This window comes from Gobio gobio, assembly GCF_949357685.1.
Source record: "Gobio gobio genome assembly, chromosome: 4".
Classification (NCBI taxonomy): domain Eukaryota; kingdom Metazoa; phylum Chordata; class Actinopteri; order Cypriniformes; family Gobionidae; genus Gobio; species Gobio gobio.
In genome coordinates, this window is record NC_137100.1 from 44,607,717 (window position 1) to 44,625,530 (window position 17,814).

Sequence of the window (17,814 nt, forward strand, 5' to 3'; positions counted from 1 at the left end):
CGCCGTTCTGTCGTAGAACTCTGAAACGCTGCACTGTGAATAGCCCAACAATCTGAATAGCGTAACGGGAAGGGAAGAGAACATTGAGGAACATTGTTGAACAAAGTTGTTATTTTTGTTTACTTTTCGTGTGCAAAAAAAAAACCATTCTCGTCGCTTCATAACATTAGGTTGAACCACTGGAGTCACATGGACCATTTTAAAGATGTCTTTATTACCTGTCTGGGCCTTGAAAGTGATCGTTGTGTTCCTGTCAATGGAGGGGTCCGAAAGCTCTCGGATTTCATCAAAAATATCTTAATTTGTGTTCAGAAGATAAACAAATGTCTTGCAGGTTTTGAACGACATGAGGGTGAGTAATTAAAGCTACACTATGTAACTTTTCCGTCCACTAGAGGTCGCCTGTTCAAAACAAAGGCATAGTTTGATGACGGCACGTTTGAGCGCAGAATCTCGGGACATGTGGTCTTCACCTCACAGCCGGTGGGAAACAGTCAGGATAGGACTCGGGCAGAAATCATGTTCATGGATGCGATTATTAACATTACTGTAGTCTGACGCAGAGCAGGGCCGAGTGTTGTGGAGCTGAGCAAGGCCGCAGGAGCGTTTGAAGAGCGGGACTGTTATTATGGCATAGTCGCTGGCGGGACTTTTATTATGACACGGTTGCCGGCGCCACTTCCTCTTTTCCAGTCATGAGTTTGAGGTAACGCAACTCTGTTTATCGTATTAGATATATCTGAGTGTGTTGAAAAGGAAGTTATGACGTTCACTCGGCGGCTGCTATGACACTTGTTCACAATGCAGTGAGAGTAAAGTGTTTTACTGAATAAAACCGGAGACCGAGGGTGACGCAATCGACAGGCGACTCCCTCACACGCATAGCTCACAGGTCCCGGTTCCTTGGTTAAAATAGCAATTTTCTCACGATTTACAAATAGTTGAAAACATTTGGGATATTCTAAGTACTCAACTGAACAAAATATATAACACTGGCGTAGTGGTTTCTGGATATTTTACCGCAAAAATCCTACATAGTTCACCTTTAATGAGTAAGTAATTTCATTTTGGGGTGAACTAACCCTTTAATAATACTTAAATGTAATCTCAAATGAATATCCATTTTTCACACTGTGCATTATAATGATTTAATGCCTAATGCTTAGCATTTAAAACTATTTAAACTTATTGACTAGTTTTATTTATTATTATAACTTTTTTTTATTATTTTCAAATATTTATGAACAATATTATTTGAAGTGCATCAGTTATTATTCATAGCATAAAACATAATTATTATCATTTCCCATAATTTCAGTATTGATGCATCCTTAAAATAAATGTGTATGACTGTAACATCGTTGGTTTAAAGAGGATGAATTTAAACTTTTTTTGAGAGGGTTTTATTGTGCACAATGATTTTACGAATGCGCTAATCAAAGCCACTAAAATCTAGGCTATATAAATTAGTCAACCTCACTAATTGGCTAGTCAGTTTTTGGGCAACAGGTCAACCACTTTGATCCATCTCTAGTGACTCTGATCTATGAGAAAATGCATAATAGGAAATTAGTTATGACTTTTGCTTCTTTTATTTGACAGATAGATAGAAAACGGTGCCGGAAAAATGGAAATTTCCAGATTATACAGAAGTATCACAATCTGTATTACATCTGGGTAAATCTTAAATTCAGATGAGCCTTATCAGTGGCAAACAGAGCCTGTTAAACTTACTCAATAACTTGATGAAGATGTTGTGCTTCAAGGTTTAATTCTTGGAAACGTTTTGTGCATCATGCCACCATATTTTATAATGCAGATGAATTAGAGCTCATCTGTCCTCTCTAGATATCGCCGCCTTTTGAGCACGAATTAATTAGATGTCATGTCACAAACCCCTCTGGCTCTGGATACATTCTGTTTTATAAATGGATGCAGCCTCTGTATTTTCAGATATAGTGTCTTTGTTGCTAAGTGACAGAGCAGTCTTGTACATGTGGCCCTTGCTGGCTCGATGATGCAGGTAGGATGGATTTAAGTGAAGTGTTTCATCTGGGACTAGTCCGACTCTTCCCTAAGGCATTTGTTTTGTTTTGTTTTGTTTTGATGTAATAAAAAAACGTTTACTGTTTTGTTTTGCTAACCATTAGGGGTGGCACGGTTCACAAAACCCACGGTTCGGTTCGTATCACGGTTTTAGGGTCACGGTTTTCGGTTCTGTACGGTTCTTGTTGTTTCGTTTTTTTTATCGTTAACACTCCAGAAATTTACTTCAGCATATGATCTATAGCTTAATCATCCACAATTTAGGAAACAGTATTAAACAATTGTTATATCATGTGGAAGTTGTTTCCTAACTGGCTGTTTACCGAGTCCGACACATTGGCATAACGTTTTTCATGTTAATCATGTCAATTTTGATCAGAACAATGCACTGTGGCTTTAATTCAGCTGACCTGATTAACAAATTTCACCATGAAGTGTTCCGTGTGTTTCACAATCACCATAAGACATCCAGCGCTGTGAAAAGAAAAAAAAAATACACAAAAACACAACACTGCCAGAAGTTTTTGCCCAAACTTCAAAGGCATGTTTAAATTATTAAAACTAGAAGCATATCTTAACTTATAAATGTTACATTTATCATGTGAACTACTTATATACAACATGTTATATGCATGTGTGTATGAGACAGAGGGGAACACGGTCGCATTTGCAGCAGATATATGCTGCCCATCATAAATCAAAGCATGAGACAGACAGGGGTCGGAGGAGAACACCGGAAAATGTGACAGAATGGACAATATTTGTCTGTATTTGCAATACACGAGCTGCGGTTCAACAGCGCGAGACAAACACTGCCAGTGTGTGAATGCACAACGAGCGCGCGCGGCTCCCGCTCTCCATACGCACTGCATCTGCCCTGCCTGCTATACGTCGCTGGCGCATCCTCCAACTCCGGGCAGCCTTCCTTATCTCTCCCACTTGCATTTCTACACGTGACGTGACCTGCAGCACCCCACTTTTACTTTACTGTATGTCCACACACACCCCCCTCTTATTTTGCGCGAAAAGGACACCCACTGTCTGAGGTAACATACGGGCACGAGGATACATTGCGCATGCATCGAAACCGTGCGATGCACACGCTCCGAACCGAGACAAGCGAACCGAACGGTTCTGGTTTTTTTCCATGTACCATGCCACCCCTACAAACCATTAGAGCTGTGCAATATGGACAGAATAATCATATTGCATTTAATTTTTTTATTTTTTTAATGAATATTGCAATTGTGATAATTTTTTTGCGATTTTGGCATTTGTTTTTGCTTTTTCAAACATGCCAGTGCACAAGAAGTGCATAACAACATTGTATTAACAGCTTGATAAACAAAACTGTAATAAACTGTCTTTAAAATAGACAACATAAAATAAATTAAGGTTAACTAACCTAAATTCCAGTCATAACAATCAATAAACTTCAAAACCGTTAAATTTATATACGGCTTCATCGTTTTGCTGGACCACATATCTGTGGTCGTGGCGTAGTAAATGTGTTTTTACTCACTAGTAACATTTGATTTGTTTCATAAAATCAAATAAATACAGTGCATTGATTCTAAAATTGGTTGACAGATTATTTTTCAGATTAATTTTGACAGCATTAAAGTTCTGAATATAATTTAAATATGTTGCTTTAGAATTATATTCATTGTGAAATGTGATAAACCTTAAATGAATTATTCATTATACAAGTGGGTGGTAAAAAAACTGAACATGACATAAATATTTCCAAATAATTTAGGGTGTAGTTTTGGTACAGTAGTCATTTCCCTTCAGAGATACATTAATAGAATTCAGTCCTACTTTAATTCATATAGACCGATTTCCGTAAACCATCGCTTGTAAAGGTTGTAAAACCTCTCAGAAAAACCTGCACTGCATGATTTGTCTGCGTGAGACTGTTGCTTACTTTCTACTTCAATAAGTCAAACTAACTTTACTTAACACTTTTGAAAACATTTTTTTTACTATATCATGATAGGAACGGCTCGCGCAAATTTCATCACCCTTTTGGAGCGCGCTGGTGAACGCGTACAGAGTAGCCTATACTACGTTGATTCGTGCGCCACTAATAAACCGGGCTTCAGCCATGTTGCGCCGATAAATGGTCTTTTCAGTTAGCACGGGAACTTCTAGCGCTTATAAAAGCTCAATGCATGATGCATATAATTCATTATTTAGCCTAATTCACTCACCACCATATTTGTTACGCTGTGTCCGCTCGGTCCAGTCCGTTGCAGTGAGAGAACTGCATTGGCTGAGTGAGCTCTGATTGGTTAACATCTTAAACATGCGCACAAGAACGTTGTAGTATTCTTAATTCAAATATAAATAAAGAAATAAAATCACAGCCTTATGCGGTTTAGAAATCGCATGTGCTCAAATCGCGATTGTTTTGCGATTTAATTGCACTGCCCTACTAACCATTGCCATTGATCTCAAAACTAGGCAGGTGTTATGCATCACTTACTGAACATGTACCATGTTAAGCATTTGTTTTGCTTCCTTTTCATCTGTAGTATGTGGTGATGTTCATGGACAGTTCTTCGACCTCATGAAGCTCTTCGAAGTTGGTGGTTCCCCTGACAACACGCGCTATCTGTTCCTTGGCGATTATGTAGACAGAGGATACTTCAGTATTGAGGTGAGTGCAATAAGAAGCTTGCACAGAATCTGCACCTGCAGAAATAGGATTCACAGATTTTCACTGGAACGCCTTTTATTCACATTGTTCTACATGTCCTCCACTCTTAGTGTGTTTGTTTTTTCAATATTCAGGCTAATTTGGTTCTGCTTTAATGGATAGAATTAGAGCTGGGCGATATGGCGGAAAACTGTATCACAATATAAGTGTTTCATATCGGTTTCATATATTTTTATGACCTATTTAAAATAAGGACCAGGAGAAAAATATATTACATTTAAACATTTTTATTTTAAACTTAACCTTCCTCTTATTATTATCCCCTCAGTTATAAAGGCAGAAATGTCAACACAACTATGGAAAACACTCAAATAATTAAAATGTAAACATAAGTCTAAAATCACAATGAACACTTAACAATTATCTCTTAACATCAAGGTGCAGTGCCGCCATTATTTCATTGTACCGTTTAGATTCTTTGTCATAAGGCACTGATGCAGAGTACCTCTCCATGTCGTTTCAAAGAATAGCACAATGGCGAGCGCGTCGAGTATAAACACCTCCCCAAACGGACGAGGCGCGCGCGCAGTCAGCGGAGGCTTGCGCTGCAGAGCCAGACGAAAGTATAAACAAGGCTTAAGGTGGTAAAACAAATTTGGTCTGACTATGGTCAGACTTATAAAATCCAAAAAACTGCCATGCTGGCGAGCTGACTTGTTTTCCTGTTTTATCAACAATTTCCTCGCTCGCTGCGGCACTCATTTTCCACTTATCACTCCATGCCGGTACCCTGACGTCGTCATACTCAATTCTAGTCAGAATATGAGTCTGATACTGCTCCGTTGGGCTGTGATTATGGGGCGTGTTTCAACCAAACCAGGAAAGACCTCAATTGGATAGACCTACAACCAATCAGTGCAACGGAGCGACGCATAACGTTAGTTGTCAAATGTCAGCAGAACTCAACTGCACTATGTTGCCAGTCCGCGGGTTGAAGCGACCCTAATTATGTGATACCCAGGAATGCGATTTTTAGCTGCCAGCCCTGCCAAAATAACACATATTTTACCCCACAAATGCCTTTTTTCCCCGGAGAACCCCCCCTGGAAAGCTATTGGGCTTGTTTTTGGCTAGTTTTGAGGAACGTTAGCAATTGGGCGGGTTTTGTTGTAAAAACTTGGCAACCCTGTCTGCACGCACGCTGGAATAAGTAGCCTTAGAAGAAAAAGATGAGTGTAAACGATCTTTGCCGGTGTTGTAAAAAAAGAATTTAAGGATACACAGAGTACTTACCAACACGATCATCATCAGAAATAGTAAAGGTAAATGCATATACGAACAAGTTCTCCGTTTAGGATTAGAACGAATTCAACCCAAGCGCCTTTGATTACGTTAATGTTGATCATCTGTCCATCATCGTCTAAAGCCCGCCCTGACAATTTCATTGGTCCGAACAGTTTCTGTTCGGGCATAATTACTTCTCTACCGATCAAGTCCAGACCGAACTGCCCGAGTAAAAATGTTGTGGGCGGGGCTAAGTTCGGCTGGCATCCAGGCTACCATGCCGGTTCGGTTACTGAAGAATCCAACACGAGACGATATGGCGCAGCCAAACATGGTACCGTTACATGATTGGCTGTTAGCGTGTCACTCCCTACGTCGCTAGGTTACCAGAGAGTGAGTGCCTTTGTTCATGCAACCAAACTTGCTTTGCAACCTCTGGTTTCTTCTGAAGAAAGAAAAAAACATTTATCGTTTTTAAACGTTTTATTGAACGCATTTTTATTGATATCAATTACGTGTCTATCGCAGTTCATATCGTTATCGTTTTATGGCCCAGCCCTAGATAGAATACAAGTCTAGTAGTCTCAGCTTCATTTAAATGTGCTGTGAGCATTTCTGAGAAACACTGTTGATATTTGATTTTAACCCAAACAAACACACCCCTCCTTTCATTGCTAAGCTTCCAAAAGGCACGAACACTCAATGCTTGTCTGGCTATCACCAGACCAAGCTCAGTTTAAGATTGAACATTGGTCAGGGGAGTCTGCTATGTATTTTCTACTGCACAAGAGGCGTGATAAGCGTGCATTATTTAAATGACTCCGTGTGCAATTGGATAGTCCTTCAACCAATCAGACCACAAGAGGCGTGATCAACAGGCAACGACCCATCACTTCTCTATCCGTCATCGTGTTAAACCCGTCAATAGCGGGTCAGGTGGATAAGCCAGTCTGTGTTTTGGTTTCCGCAAAAGTGTAACAGAAGCAGTAGAAATTAATGTACAGGTTTCCAGACTGAGTTGCAGGGCGAAATCAAATCGCCGGCAGATCAGGCTGGGTTTACCCAGTCTAACTCAATGCAAGAGTGGGTGTCTTTTTTTTTCTTTCGCAAAAAATAAAGCAAAGATGATGAACAAACGACAAGGAAGAACAGAAAAAAAAGAGTATATACAAGCAAGAGTTTGTCATTAGTCGCCAGCAGCAGACCAGCACTAGACACACAATGACACTCAGTGACTGAGCAGAAACAACGCAACCTCGTTTGGGTCTCTCCCATGCTGGAAAGCTTTTCTAATATTAAAGTGGATCCTTGATTTTGATTTAATGATTTTGAAAGAAGTCCTTTGTGCTCGCCAAGGCTGCGTTTATTTGATGAAAAAGAGAGTTATATTGTGACATAAAAGGTAAAATGTAATTTATTCCTGTGATGTCAAAGCTGAATTTTCAGCATAATTACCCCAGTCTTAAAGGTCCCATGGCATGAAATTTTCATTTTATGAGGTATTTCAACATTAATATGAGTTCCCCTAGCCTGAATATTGTCCCCAAGTGGATAGAAATGTTGATCGGTGTAAAACCGAGTTCTGGCTGTCTTTCTCTGCCTTTGAGAAAATGACAGGCCAGACTAGCCAATCCTGAAGTCTCCTGGTTTGACGTCCAAGCAGGAACGGTTACCTCCCTTTCCTCCGCCCAGAGAATCTGTCACGCCCATGCAAACGCTCGAGAGATCATGGGTTGTGAACGAGTGAATGCTGGCAGTTTCTCAGTTTTTGGATGTACAAATGAAAACAGAAGTCTTTTTCAGTTTCAGTTCCTTCTGATCTGTGATTTCTTATGTGTAGCTAATTACTTATTATTCGTGCACTTTTATTATTCGGGAGTTTCTGCTTAACATCGGCAGAGCCACATCTTTAGAGATAAACCTCACGCACGCCGAAGCTCGGCCTTCAACATCCCCGACCCCCAGTACTGCATCTGGCCCACAGCGGAGGCACCAAACGCGGCGCGAGATTAAGCAGAACAATAACCAGCTTTCCCCACAATAAACTGGATTACATTCAATTACTGCTGTTGTGTCTTTGTTTGCGCTGTGTAAGTTACTCAATGCGCGTCACTGACGCTTTTCATATGATTGGAACATATCTAGAAATAATGCTTTAATCAAACTTACTAACTCGTTCATCTCGCTGTAATGGTACATTGCATGTGTTACAAAGTTGGTAGAATAATGATGAAGACGGACTCGGCGTGACTGGGACTCGTGTTTATTCAGAACTCTCAGATACAAACACAATAAACTCGCGCTGACTGACAGCGCTCTCACAACTCAGTAGTTACTATAAATAACTTTGTTAGCAATCGCTCCGTCTCCGTGATGTCCGGTTCGCGAACGAATCATTCTTTTGAATCGGTTCTTTTAAGTGAACCGAACCAGTTCACCAAATCGGACTGAATCGTTCTAAACGGTTCGCGTCTCGAGTCAGCGCTGATCCATAATTTACTAAAGTTACTAACTTTCTGACATGAGTGACAGTCCCTCCGACTAGAAATAAACTAATAACCTGAAGTATATGCTAGTAACTACAACAGTTCACTGAACTGAGACATGCTGAGAGAACTGATGAGAAGTGAACTCAGGTCCATCCGTCTCTCTGGCAGCAGCTCGTGCGTCGTAGACCTCGTTAAACCACGCCCCCTCAGCTCATTTAAAATGCAAAGATGTCAGCCAATCACAACAGTGGGCGTTTTTACTGAAGTCTCACAGCAGACACGCCTCTTGAAACAGGGCAGTCAGCCACAGGGCAAACAGCAGTATAGAAAAAATGCCTAAATTATGACATTTTATGATGTAAAAATCATACTAACAATATAAGTACACCTCAGGAAACTATAAAATAATAGAAAAATGCCATGCCATGGGACCTTTAAGTGTCACATGATTCTTCATAGATCATATGTTGATTTGGTGCTCAAGAAACATTTATTATTATTATAAATATTGAAAACAGAATATTTTTGTGGAAACCAAGATACATTTTTTCAGGATTATTTGATGAATAAATACTTCAAAACAAGCATTTATTTAAATAAAAATCTTTTGTGACATTATAAATGTCTTTACTGGTGTATTGATACATTTAATGCAACCATGTTTAATAAAAGTGTTAATTTCTTGGAAAAAATTCAGTGCTGGAAAAAAAAATGCAGGTTTCAAATGGGCATTCCATAAGTGAGAGTCTTATTCTGCCTCTCTTATTCACTCTCTATCCACACAGTGTCTTAACCCTAACCATATCTTTACTCTAATGCCTGAAGTATTTAGCTATCTGTGCATATACCAGTTAGGACTGTATTTGCAGGCATGGCCAGGCTATTTTTTACTTGGCTGAGAATCTGACATCATCTCTGAACCATCTGCCTAAGGCATGATCAGTGACTACTCTGCCACATTACCAACAGTGCATTAACTAGCACACATAAGCACAAAAGAGTAGTAAAAAGCGAAGAATATTATGCCATAATAAATCAACTTTATTAGATCCATCAGTATGACGACAAGTTCCATGATTCCACGCTCATTCACGGCGTCATCAATCTACACCTTTGTTATTGTTTTGACGAGGTTAGCGACCCCTTGCGGCAAAAAAATACATAGTGTAGCTTTAAGATTTCCCATGCTTTAATGTTGACTTACAACTGAGCATGCCTATAAAACACAGATGAGATCAAGTATAAAAGAGCGGAGTTGAAGTGGATGAGCGAGGCAGCTGGTTTATTTTTAAATGTGTGGATATTTTTACGTTTAAAATACTGCTACTACTTTTACGACTACTACTAATAATAATAACAGTAACAATATCGTGACTGTCGAAACCATGGCCCTCTCCCATAAAACTCAGTAATAATTAATATCATTAGACTGGCACAGCAGCCGATTAAATGTATGTAATAGACCGTATTAAGTTAGTATCGCTAAGTTAGTAAATTCATAGACTGACCAGTAATTCTGCAAAATAACGGTTTTCTCAACTAAAGCTTAATATATATAAATCCGTGGCAGCGGCAGCCAGAATTAAATCAGTCACATAACCTATTAAATTAAAAATAATTTACCCAAACAGCAAACAGTTCCAGCAGTAAGCTTTAGCTTCTGGATTGATGCTGTCATCCAGGGGTCTCGCTTAATTGCTGTGGCTGAAATGCTTTAAAAAGAATTGGCTTTCTGCACAAAATTAAGCTCTGGTGTAGGTCTTCCTTTGCTGATTAACCCCAGCTTCTTTAAAAGTAACTCTTGAAAGTGCTAGCCATTTTATCAGTTTTTTTCTTCCCCGACCGCTTCAGTGATTTCTAAAAGGAGCGCTCTTTACTTGCTTTCTGTGTAATTCAGTCGCTATTTGAAGGAAAGTAAAACATTTTTATGAGAATTTGTGACTTTTCCTACTGTTTGTTTGCCACAAGGTGTTAGTTTTCCTACAATTTTTAGTTTTACAAATGGGGACAGTCTTTGAAGGATGAACAAATTGGGTCCTATTTTAACGATCTAAGTGCATGGTCTAAAGTGCACGGCACAAGTGCACTTAAGGGGGTCGCACACCGGACACGAAGCTCAGCGCCGCGTCTCAGGTATTTCACACCGGACGTGCAAGCTCAATTTTGAATTGACTTCTGACAGAAGAGCTGCACGATGGGTGAGTTCTTGTAGCACAGGGTGAAATCAGTATGAACATTGACGATTTGAGGGAAATATGATATAAGTTTAATATAAAACCTTGAAATGGCGCTCTGTGGCGCGGCAGGATTTTGAACAACTTCCTGAGACGCGCTGAGATTCGCGTCCGGTGTGCGATCCCCTTTAGGGCGTGTCCGAATCTACTTTTGCTAGTTTAACGATGGGACAAATGGTCGGCGCGCATGGTCTAAAAGGGTTGTCCCTAGTCTCTTAAAGGGATAGTTGACCCAAAAATGAAAATTAGCCCTCATCCTAGGTCAGGGGTGCCCAATCCTGCTCCTGGAGGGCCACTGTCCTGCAGAGTTTAGCTCCAACTCTAATTAAACACACCTGAACCAGTTAATCAAGGTCTTACTAGGCATACTGGAAACTTCCAGGCAGGTGTGTTGAGGCGAGTTGGAGTGAAACTCTGCAGGACAGTGGCCCTCCAGGAGCAGGATTGGGCACCCCTGTCCTAGGTGTATATGACATTCTTCTTTCAGACAAATAAAATCGAGTTATATTAAAAAAGTCCTGGCTCTTCCAAGCTTTATAATGGCAGTGACTGTTGCTCTTTTTTTGAAGTCCATAAAAAAAATGCAGAAAGATAGTCAATAAATAAATTAATCGCACGATAAAAAAAAAAAGAGCTCTAATTTTTCCGGCCGTGATCATTTTCTATTTGCATGCTTGTTTGTTTTCCTCGTTGGTTTCCTTCCTTGTTCTCTCTCTCTCGCTGACTGCGCACGCGCCTCGTCCGTTTGGGGAGGTGTTTATACTCGATGCGCAGACTGGGTGCCGGTGATGAGACGTCATGCTCGGCCAGATTCACCTGGAACTCATGCTTCTTCGGTTGCGGAGCCACGCGCAAAGTTAAAAAATTTGATGTGCACACCACCAAGCAAAATGGGGTCTCGCGCACTCAACGTGCACTACCGCCTGCTCCGCGCGCATCTTCACGCTCGTGCGGACGCGTCGAGTTTAAATAAGGCTTGAAGCTACACTGAAGTTGGCAGTTTGATAAATGCAAGTTCATTCTTCAGCTTAATCTTTGTGTGCTTCAAGTTCAATCTTTGCGTGCTAAAAAGGCACATAAGTTCTTGTAGAGATAGCAATAAAATAAATAAAAGTTTATTGATCTTTGAAAAGGTCTACCTGCATTATTATGCCATTATCATTATTTTAGATGAAAATGGTCTCAATATTATCGTTTATTGCAATAATTTCTTGGCCAATTTATCATCCAGCAAAATTTGTTACCGTGACAGGCCTAGCTGTACTGTCTATTAATGTTCCGAGCTGATAAACGGTCCGCCCTCTGCAGCTCAAACAAGTAGTGCGCTTTTGTCTAGTTTGATGTTTCTCATATTCTACACAAATTACATTTTTTATCAGTTGGGTAACCAGTGCGACCTCTAACTAAATTTAGTCGCACCGGCAGGTTTGGTTGCAGTCTGGAGTCCTGATATACTATTTAGCTAACCAAAGACCATTGCGTAATGTAAAACGTTCCACTTTTAATCTTCCAGTTGACTGAAGCCTCTACTTTTTGTGTCATTTGATTGCGTTTGTTGAATGCAGGACCTGTTAATGATTTAGAATAGAGAACAAAAGTATCAGAGACCTTGTTAAGCTGGGTGGTTAAATGGCGCCTCTTTCTCAGTCGGTCTCATTTGGACGTGTCACTGTCTGAGTGGAGCTATTTGATAACCTGTCAGACACTGTACCCTTTCATAACAGATGAGTCATAGAGCATTAAAGCGTGGACAGCTCTGCTTGTCGCGATTCTCCGCTGAATGACTGATGTTACTGACGACTCGCACTTTGATCCAGTGAGGAGTTCATTAGATTAACATTTCTAAGGGTCGCTCACACAGTGACTTGCATGCTGTTGTTCATTTTCAGTGAGATTTGGTGATTTCTGGTGACCATTTTTATTCAAATGAGTCAGGACTTGTAAGTATTCAAGACTCATTTTAATGAAATTCAGTCTCTTATGCTCACCAAAGCTGCATTTATTTGAAAGATTACAATAAAAGCAAATTGTGAAATAATATTGCAATTTCAAATAACTGTTTGTTTTTTTATTTTATTGTAATGTATTTCAAAATGTAATTCCTGTGGTGCAAAGCTGATTTTTCAGAAGTCATTATGCTATTCACATGATCCTTCAGAAATCATTCTAATGTGGATTTGGTACTCAAGAAACAGATCTTATTTTGCTGCTTTTGTTGAAACCCTGATACAATTATTTTTTTCAGGATTCTTTGATGAATAGAAAATAGAAAATTGAAAAACTTTTTAAATGTCTTTACTGTCACTTTAGATGAATTTTAATGCTTCCTTTTAAATAAGTTTCTTCCAAAAAAATTTTTTTACTGATCCCAAATATTGAACACTCGTGTATATACATATTCTTTGCCTCTCATTTTCTGATAATTTCTGACTTTATTTGTTATGCTAACGATATAAAGCCTTTACATTTATCTGGATGCTCATGATGTGCTCTCTCTTGTTATATATCTGTGCTAAAATGGGCTCAGAATTGCTCATAAAAGTATGAGCAATTCTGTTCATTTTGCCTGTCATCATCTTTCTCTTCCATTATGGTGGGCTATTTCCCTTTGATCCGAGATCCGTCTATTATTAATGCATCCTCAGCCTCCCACCACCATGACCAGCCACCACACACACACACACACACACACACACCGCTCACACACAAGTGGAAGGTCTTAGTGTGAGCATCCTCACCATCACACTGTTCAGTCTCCACTTGTCTGGCACAAAGCTCTCTGCCCTTTTGTCTTGTCTGAGAGAGAAAAAACCCACTTATTAGAAAGGGATGTGAAAAATCTCCTTATTTTCATATTTGACATGTCGATGAGTTTTCTATACCACTAGATATGCTTTCTCTAGTTGTCTCAGTCATTGATGGCATTCTTTAGGAAACTCCTGTTTATATTGTTCTTTACAGCATCCAACCATCTTTTTTTTCATCCTTCCATTTTCATTTCATCATTCCAAGCAGTCTTTTCTCCTCATGATGTGTTAAGTGTTTTCGGATTAAGATTAAGGTTAGATTAAGGTCCAATTCTCACTATTAACTATGACTTTTGCCTCAATAAACTCCTAATTACTTCTTATTGATAGTAAGTAAGGTAGTTGTTGAATTTAGGTTTTGGGCAGGATTAAGGGATGTAGAATATTGTCATGCTGAGTAAGGCATTAATATGTGCTTTATAAGTACTAATAAACAGCCAATATTCTAGTAATATGCATGTTAATAAGCAACTAGTTAATAGTAGGGCTGGGAATCGATTCCTAGATTCCAAGGTGTTGGGAATCGAGAGTCGATTCCAAAGTTTGGAATCGATTTCATCGAGGGGAATCGACTCCTCTTTAAGAGCCCCTTTCGGTTCAACAGAGTTTTGCATTAATTTGTCTCTCGCTCACTAATAATGATTGGAAGTCCATTTAATTTCTGCAAAAGGTTCTTTCGGACAGTTGAAATGAACCAGTTAAAAATAAAGCAATTCAGCGGTTCATTTGCATCATCGCGTAATGACGTTCCATAGTTTTATAGAATGCTGAAACATTCAAACAAAGCCATAGGCTACGTGAATGCATATCGCTGATTATTAGCCTACCTTTCATTCACTTAGGTTAATGGTGTTTATTGTCATTGTTTCCTTCTGTGATCCTGCATCTTGGACAAATTCACTACGTTTTGCACCCAAAAACATAATTTTAGCTTAAATCGTGAAAAGCTTATGTTGTCCACAACGGTAGGTTTTGAGAGCTGCTTGGTCTACGGTAACAGATGGAGATGTGAGGGTCGTATTTTCATTTGAAATAAAATGCTGTTTTTTCTTTCTATAATCCAATGATAATACTGAAAGAAAGTGCACCTAGAGCACAGATTAATGGGAGAGAGCCTCGCGCATCTGATTGACAAATAAACGGCGCAGTCTTATATCATTTGTTTTTGTTAATATTTTGGTTATTTTGCCTCGTACATTTTGTGCAAAAGCACTTAAAAAAATTGTCATTTATCTTAACTGTACACATGCATTTTAGACATGTCATATAGTTTTAACCATGCAATAAATGCCCATCCTTGAATATTGTGCTATCCTGTTTATTTATTAAATTGCATTTACTGCTGGGCTATGGGCCATTTCAGGAGCATCCATAATTACTATTTAAAATCAATCAGAGTTATTGAAATGTATCTTCATTTTACAAATAAAGTTTCAGCGAAGGATGCTTTCCATCCTTATATCCCGTGGTCACTCCGGGACTAGGTTCCCCCATCAATATTGTAAAAAAAAAAAAAAAAACAAGAATCGAAAACAACCGTGAGGAATCGATTCTTGGAACCAGGAGTCGGAATCAGAATCGATTCCAAAAATTTCGGAACCGACCAGCCCTAGTTAATAGTTCGAATTGGACCCTAAACTAAAGTGTGACCATTCTATTTGGATATACATTTTAATTTATAATTTATTTCTGTGTATATGTCTCTGAATTCTGTGAATTAATCTCCTTTAAAACTCCACTGGACAAAACACTAAAACTAAAAAGTAAAACAATTAAGTAAACTAATCAACCTCACTAATTGGTTGATCGATGACTAGTTAATCATCCTAATTCATGCCTGTTATTAAACCAGGCGATAGCCTGAAGTGGCATGTAAACTTTAGGAAAAAACGGGTTCCTCTTTGTGTCATTCTCTCTCTGTCGTCTGCCATTCAGCAATAATAGCCTTCGTTCAGGTCCTCCTCTCATGGGCACTATTACCTGCAATTTTCAGCTCATTATTCCTCTTGCGTAGGCTCCGGTCCCGGCTCTCGCGCTGCACCCTCCTCCATGTCTATTATTTCACATGTCATTTAAATGCACACCTGTCGTCCTTGGTTACCTTGGTGTCCTGTTCTCCCCACGTTGAGTGGTGTCTGGGATTTTGCATGCAAATGAGGGGAGGGGGGGGGGGGGGGGTAGATTAGGATAAATACATTTTAATGAGGCTAAAAAGAGTGGGTGCATGTACTCTGTACTGTACAGTAGATCAGGCATCTCACTCGAACACACAGACTGTAATGCCAAGAGTTTTGTGTTGTCTGCTGCCAAACAGTCTATACTTTAGTGTGAATTTTAGATGTGTAAATGTACCAAACAATCCTGTTTTTTAGAATAATGTATCATTGGGAATAATTACCATGTGACCACTCACTCCCACCTTTGCAAGTCCCTCATGCACCCAGTTGGCCATCTGTTGAGCACCAAACAGTGAAAGGACACTGACTGTGCCATAATCTTGCCATTGGGCATTGAAAACACTATCAGGTTGCCTTTACGTAAATGCAATGATAAGGATTAACAATTTTCCTTTGCACCCTTATTTGAATGAAGAGGCCTCACATTTTATTGTAGACATCAATAAAAGGATTAAAGTGGGATGTTTTCCGCAGTTTATTAATGTAAAAGACACCCAGTCTTCATCTTAATTTTCCTTGCATAGCTATTCCAGCTGGCATCTAATAGTCAAGTATCTTCAGGATTATAAATGTCTATCTCTCTTTCTGTCTCTCTTTAGTGTGTGCTGTTCCTGTGGACACTGAAGATCAACCACCCCAACACCCTCTTTCTCCTCAGAGGCAACCACGAGTGTCGGCACCTCACAGAATACTTCACGTTCAAACAGGAATGTGAGTGCAGTGGGAATGTACCATCTAGGAGTGCCGATAGCTAAGTTATGTATTCGGTTCGAACTGTCCGCCAGCCTTTTCCTCACTTTCACTGAAGTTCCCTCTTTGATGTCTGAAAAGCTGCATTTTCAGTCAGCTGTCACCAGCTAGCACTTTCATTTACCTTGCAAACAGTATAACATTACTCCTGCAGTTAAAGGGATAGTTCACCCAAAAATGAAAATTCTTCCATCATTTACTCAATCGCTACCATCGACTGTTTGGTTACCAATATTCGTCATATCTTCTTTTGTGTTTAACAGATGAAAGAATCTCGTACAGGTTTAGAACAACTTGAGGGAGAGTAAATTATGACAGATTTAGTAAACAATAACAACACTGGCTTACATAACTGACTTGGAGAAGTGGCCAAAGGTGATCACATAGGGCTGTACGATTAATCGGAAAATAACCGAAACCGGCATTCAGAACCTCTAACCGACGTATTTTTACCATCTCGGTTATTCCGGTTTTCACGTGACTCCGCCCCGTCAGTCACATCAAGTGCAGTTTGCAGGCACACAGAGAGATGCAGGAGCAGTTATCTGTGTTAATAGATGCCCAGAATCACAATAGTAACTGCATGTTTTACACAGTTTATATACAGGTCAGTTAATCACCGTTCTCATAGCCTATACGCGCTGCCACCGACACACAGACGGCACGCGCAAGCCCCGAAGCCAGATCGCTTTCACTTTCATGCTCATAAAGTTTGTCAAGTAAATGCGTTTAAAGGCGTGTCAGTTTCAATATTTAAACGCGCGCGCGCGCGTCCTCAACTGCGTCCACACAAAGCTTTGTCATTTGTATGTTTTAAGCCCTGCCAGTTTGAACATTAAAGCGAGTTTCGACCATCAGATGTGTATTATGTTGAAATAATGCCTGATATATTGTGACAAACGAACACTCAGACAGAAGCTCGCACATCACGTGAAGATCGCGCGCAAAGCAGCACAGAAACGCAGTGTCAACGCTGTCCTGTGACTAAAGTAAAGTCACTAAAGTAGCCTAGAAACTCAACCGTTATAGCATATATTTTAATACCTTTGAAGTAAGTACAAACCACGGCTTCATAATGAATAGAGACGGTAATGAGTAATTCACACACAATCACGCTCTCATTAATGCATTCAAATACATGTAATGTAGGCCTACTGTGTTAATGTATCTGTATCTGATGTACAACAAGCAGAAATCTGCCCCATAGACAATAACTGCTGAAAGTGAACCGTTTCCTTCAAGTGTTTTAAAATCACAAAGAAATGCACTTTTTCATTAGAAAAAAAAAAATCCACCTTTTAATAGTAAAATATATTTACAGTAAAAACCTTATCAGAAAATTACTCAACCTTATGAGGCAAAAAA

The 17,814-nt window shown here is 39.5% G+C and overlaps 1 protein-coding gene across 2 annotated transcripts in view; it reads left to right on the forward strand.

Annotated features, from left to right (window-relative positions):
- The window catches only part of ppp3cca (protein phosphatase 3, catalytic subunit, gamma isozyme, a), an 81,221-nt gene that overhangs the window by 36,272 nt on the left and 27,135 nt on the right, over positions 1-17,814 (forward strand). For both annotated transcript variants that reach the window (XM_079814918.1, XM_079814919.1), the window contains exons 3-4: positions 4,584-4,708; positions 16,299-16,410. In XM_079814918.1, coding sequence (XP_079671044.1) covers positions 4,584-4,708; positions 16,299-16,410 — 237 coding nt within the window. The remainder of the gene's footprint in view (positions 1-4,583; positions 4,709-16,298; positions 16,411-17,814) is intronic.